At 43.6% G+C, this 6,000-nt stretch overlaps 1 protein-coding gene across 1 annotated transcript in view; it reads right to left on the minus strand.

The window, feature by feature from the left end:
• Positions 1-5,436, minus strand: part of LOC148030489 (sugar transporter ERD6-like 4) — a 112,766-nt gene extending 107,330 nt beyond the window's left edge. Inside the window, exon 1 of the mRNA XM_087686828.1 lies at positions 5,108-5,436. Within this exon, the coding sequence (XP_087542954.1) occupies positions 5,108-5,296 (189 nt within the window). The 5' untranslated portion in view covers positions 5,297-5,436. The remainder of the gene's footprint in view (positions 1-5,107) is intronic.
• Between the last annotated feature and the right edge of the window lie 564 nt (positions 5,437-6,000).

Consider the following 6,000-nt stretch of genomic DNA (forward strand, 5'->3'; position numbering starts at 1 on the left):
ACCTGGTGATGGTGTGCACAGACTTAAGGATGTAGGCCCATTGCTTGACAATACAGATCATTAGGTAAGAAGCTCTACACATGTCGGAAGGCAGCCATAGAGGTTTCAGCCATCTTTGGATTGCACTTTGTTAACTAATGAGGGTGAGCCTCTAACATTTAGAGAGGCACAGTCATGTGAAAACAAGAGAAAGCGGGAGCTTGCTATGCAAGAAGAGATAAAGTCTCTGTATGCAAATAACACATGGGAACTTGTACCTTTGCCCAAGGATAGGAAAGCTATCCCTAATAAATGGTTTACAAAGTGAAATATATTGATGGAAAGCCCAAGTACAAGGCACGGTTGGTTGCTAAGAGCTATACACAAAAGGAAGGCATAGACTTCTAGAAGGTATTTTCACCAGTGGTGAAGATGACTACGCTCTGTGTTTTGTTTGCTCTCACTACATCCTTGGATTTAGAGTTAGATCAGATGGATGTGAAGACTGCTTTTCTTCATGGTGACTTGGATCAAGAGCTGTACATGCAAGGAAAGAGCATTTGGTTTGTATGCTGAAGCGCAACTTGTACAGGCTGAAACAAGCCCCTAGACAATGGTACAAAAAGCTCAATACCTTCATGCTCAGCCATGGATTTAAACACAGTAATGCAAAGCACTGCTTATACACTAAAAAGGCTGAAGATGGAGGTCTTATTGTGTCCGTATTATATATGGATCGCATGTTGATTGCAAGAAGCATAAGAGTACTTTGAATGCTCTTAAAAGGCAGCTGAGTTCAACCTTCTCAATGAAAGATTTGGGGGCAGCTAAACACATTTTGGGCATACACATTAAAAGAGATAGAGGGGAGCACTTGTTGTTTCTCTCACAAGACAAGTACATTAGCGAAGTACTTAACGGGTTTATTATGGCTGATGCTAAGCCTCTTGGTGTGCCTTTACCGCCACATACAAAGCTTAGCAAAGCTGATTGCCCAAAGGATGATCCAACTGCTAGTGCTATGAAGGGCATACCTTATGCATTAGCTTGTGAATCTTTAATGTATGCTATGGTAGCAACTCACCCTGACATTGCTCGTGCATTGGGAGTTGTTAATAGATTCGTGTCTAACCCTGGCAAGCCACATTGGGAAGCAGTGTAATGTATTTTCAAATACTTAAAAGGTACACAAGAGAAGTGTATATGCTATGGAAAGGATACACTAGAGTTGCAAGGATTCTCTGATTCGGACATGGCAAGAGATGTTAACACTAGGAAATCTACCAAAGGGTATGTCTTTACTTTGGCCTGTTTCTTCACATACTCTATTGCTTGGATGTGATAGCCAAAGTACAGTATGTCTAGCTAAGAATGCCATGTTCCATACATGTACCAAACACATAGATGTTCTCACTGACTAAAATCAAAAACCAAGATAACCCTACGAATGTTCTCACTAAGAGTCTTGCAAATGCTCGACATGAGCATTGCCTCCGATTAGTGGGAATTGATTATCTTAAAGGTACCACTTTGGGCCTTTAAGTGGGAGGTTATTGGGTGTAAAGACCCTTCGTCTTTGTATATAAAGTTATACGAGTGTGAACACACCCTTATTTGTACCCTAATGTATAAATACATCCTTTATTCTTTGTGTACCATCACAATCCGGTACACCTATCTTTGCGTTCACTCTCTCTCACCCTCAACGCTGCTGCTCACACTCTGTCTCACACTCCCATTGCGCACTCTCCCACTCTCCCCTTCAACACAAACACAGAGAAAAGGAGAAGAGAAAAGACAGCAAGAAGAGAAGAGAAATTTGCACTGAATCTGAAACGAATGATCCATCCCTGCACATAGCCCAAAGCATCGGTGAGGGGTCCTGATTTGGCTAGAAAATGATGTCAGCACCAAAGATGGTGATGGAGACAGAGTGTGCAGCCAGCAGTCCTCACAATCAATAGAGAAGAACGATCAAGTCAAAGTGTGCAACTACAAGAGGAACAAGAGAATGATCTGTCCCAAAGCAGCCAACGGCTATATATAGCCAAAATGGGCCAAAACTAGCTGACCAGCAATCTAGGGCCTCAAAAATGCAGCAAGCCCAATTAAAAACTGGCCAATCATCCCCAAATAATGCACAAAATGCTGCCAGCTTCTGCAAAATCAAACGCTTGGCTCCGAATGCAGACTGATTGACTGTTGATCACTGAAAAAGCTAAGAATTGACTACATGCACAATGTGAGCGCTGTTAGCCTACCTGTGTTAGTCATGTCAATTTGTCATCTCTTGGTTGTGTGCTCCTATCAAAGTTTGACCGAGACATAGAAGCTCTGGCAGTTTAGATGCATTTTCCTTTTATGTCGGCTTCCTATGTGCATTCCTAGGTCAGTTACTGCCTTCCACAGTTTGCCTACACTTGCAAAACATTGTCATTGCCATTTGGGATTTTTCTGGGGTGTCCCCTAATTTTTTTGGCATTTCTTTATGGCCTCTCCTAGATCAGGTCGGCCAGTTTTTTGGTGCTCGTACTATTCATAGCTGCACATAGTGGCATTTTTGGCCTCATGGAAGTCATTTCATTGATTGTTGTTTTCTATTGGTGGAATTGATTCGACTTGTAGCAGTTGTGGATCCTTTTCTTGACTTGGATGGATAGGTCCTTGTGTCCTCACAGCAATTGAACATTGTAGAAGAGCCTATAATGTTTTAAATGTGTGAACCACAAGCGCAATTTTGGCCTTAAATCATTAATTACCATTTTGTATTGGTGGGTTTGATTCATCTTATAGCACTTTTGGATCCGGTTTTTGATTTGGTTCAATATTTTCTTGTGTCCTCACAGCAGTTGAACATTGTGGAAGAGTGTATAATGTTTTGAATGAGTGAAACTTAAGTTCCTTTCATGGTGAACCTGTACTTTGGTGGCATGAATTATTGTTATGGGGAGAGTCATGTAAGCATTTGAATGCCATTGTAATCACATACTATACTTCTAACCAATCAAATTGAGGTAAAATTTTGATCATAACATTACATTCAAGCAGTCAACTATGGCAGCATCTGCTATTTATTATTGAGATTAGGCTGTACTGTGCAGATGATTAATGCACGATCCAAAGGAGCGCATTATTGCAAATGGATACCTCAGCAGTGATGATATTTATTTTGCAAGACAATTCCAACTGCAACTAGGTTCAATGACAGCAGGGAGAGGAGAATGCAGGCATCAATGACAAGATGAAGACGAGGAAGAAGAGGGCAATGATCACAATGAGTAGGAGGCACAAAATGGCAACCACCTTTGTAGGTGGTGGAAGGAGAAACCGGCCGAACCTGCTGATCAAGCTGGCTGCCCATCTCACACATGTGCATGCACCTGAAAAATGACCAGAAATGCTGAGGACAACTGGCTGGAAAATGCAGTGATGACAGTGCACAAAAAATGCATAATGTTGACACATGTCACAATGTCAGATCTCCAATGTTCCCACCAGACACTGACGGAGCTCACGAGCAGGAGATGACAGCAGTGATACAATAAATGCTAACCACAAGATACTGCATTTTTGTGACTACCAACTGAGGATGACAACATGGCAGCAGCAGGGGGCATCACCAACAGCTGCAGCAGTTGCACAAGCTAGTAACGAAGTCATGGCTGTCCTGGAGCAAGCATGGCATGGATAGGTTGGTTATTAGTGGTAGGGTGATGAAGAGGATGATGACACTAAAGATCAATAGTGAGGGAATGAAGCGTGGTTCCCCCTTTCAAAGAAATAAACTTAGAAAAATTAGTAATTATTTACCATTATTTCTGGCCTCATTTAGCCTTTGCTTTTACAAGGACAAAATGCAACACCTATATAGAGTCTCTTTGTAGAAGTCTTTGAATCCATCTCATAAGGCTCCAAAAAATAATACTGATAAAAGCAGGCATGGAAAAGTCCCAGCGTAAGACTTTAAGAGATAGCCTCTCTGTCCAAAATGACATGACGATACAATCTCCATACCAAGGAAAAAGGAAATGATCTCCAAGTGTGTCCGCAATGAAAAACTTGTTGCCTAATATTGCCAGCTCAATGACTAGTAGAGCTATAATACAGACCGCATTAAAAAAGAGGTAACAAGGCTCTCCTCTGGCCACAAGTCCCATATTATGACAAACAAACCTAGCCAAGGAAAGGCCAGATCCCAAACTGGAAAGATCAATGCACGTGATGGAGGTATATGTTGGGATGCACTGACTCAGTTACAGAGACACGTTGCCACAAGCAAAAATGCAACTGGCAACTGGTATTGGAACAAACCAAAAACAATTAGTATCTAGACAAAGGAGTCTAGCACAAACAGATGATAACTAGAAAGAGCACTTGCACTCTAACCATGGTCATGGCTCAAAGATGAGCCCATCATGAGCCAAGGGTAAGTCTCAAACTAATACAACATGGAAAGCATCCCAGGCTCAACATGCTTTAAATAACTCAGACCACAAGGCTAATCCATGAGACCAACCAGCTCATCCTAATATGACTAGGTTAACTGGAACAGATTCGTCTTCAACAATGTAAAACAATCAACAGTGTCCCTGCATCGCCCCTCTAAACCTGTAATCTCCACCTGTGCAGGCGTGCACCCCCTGCAGCAGTGTAAAATAAGTGGCAAGCAGGACTGAAATGAAAGGGAATGCAAACACAAGGGTGCGGGCCGAGAGAGAGAGAGAAAGAAAGAAAAGGAAGAAGCAAAGGGGTGTTTTAGGGGGAGGTTGTTGGTGGTTTGGGTGCATCGAATCATCCCAGTTACCACCTCCGGTGAGGAGCATTTGGCCTGTAAAATGGCTTAGCAGAATCGCTCTTCCTTCGTCCAGAAGGGGAATTCAGTAACCTTGATTATCAGCGGTTCCTTCTGATTAATGTAACCAATATTTTGGGTTTAAGGGGAAGGAGGTGCCTCATCTCTGATTATAACTGGACTGCATTTGGTAATGTCAGTCCTAATAAACGGAGGACCTAACACATTGTGAATAATGCACACGAACTGGTCTTTTGAGCATGGAATTATTACGATCAAATATTTGATGCCAGGCCTGATCATCCAAAAGCTTCAATTGCAATCAACGAGACTCACACAGAATCCATACTGGACGGGTCCGAGTGCGACAATGGCCGTGCAGACGAGGGCAATGGTGACAGTCTGGCTGAAGGCTTTGTGGGAGCTCCGGAGGCGCTTGCGGGCACCGCGGCGGCGGCGGGGGTGCTGCGGGAGGAGGGGCTCCTGCGCGCCGCTGGGGAGATCCAAGTCGTGATGGTCGTCCATGAGATCTGAGGGACGACAACAGCTCAGGTCGTACACGCAAAACACAGAGCAGAGGCACAGAGAGAGAGAGAGAGAGAGAGAGAGAGAGAGAGAAAGAAGGGGGGGAGGAGAAGAGAAGTGAGTATTCAGACACGAGAGAAAGAGACGCAGAAAGAGAGAGAGAGAGAGAGACGGGGGCGTCACCAACATGGCTGATTCTGGCCAATCATTTCACCTCCCGGGACAGACAGCTTCCAGCTGACGTGGCCTTGGTCTTTATTAAACCCACATCTCTCCCATTGGTTCAAGGGTCTGTCCCTATCTTGGGTGTTAGAGCCCTGACACACGCAAGCTCATGAACTTGCGTGGGCTGGTCGATGGACCTAACTTCCTAAGTGTGTGAGCGGCCACATGCAAGTACAACAAATGTCTCTATCTTGGGTGTTAGAGCCTTGACACACGCAAGTTCGTGGGCTGGTCAATTGGCCTATGTGTGTGAGCGGCCACATGCAAGTACAACAAATGGTGGACTCGTATTGCTTTATTTAGCCATAGACCGGGGACCCTATTGTAAGAGACAAAAGAAGGTGGAGTAGAAATGGAAGAGAGAGAAATGTTGCGTGTCACAAAAACAAGAGCAACGAATTTGTTTTTGACACGTGTAAGTACTTATTGGAGTAAAGCTAGTACCACTAATTTTAGTGCAATTAAGTCGACTAATGGAA

The sequence above is a fragment of the Lygodium microphyllum genome, chromosome 10 (genome assembly GCF_053477565.2).
Source record: "Lygodium microphyllum isolate KBCC chromosome 10, Lygodium_microphyllum_v1.1.10, whole genome shotgun sequence".
Lineage (NCBI taxonomy): Eukaryota > Viridiplantae > Streptophyta > Polypodiopsida > Schizaeales > Lygodiaceae > Lygodium > Lygodium microphyllum.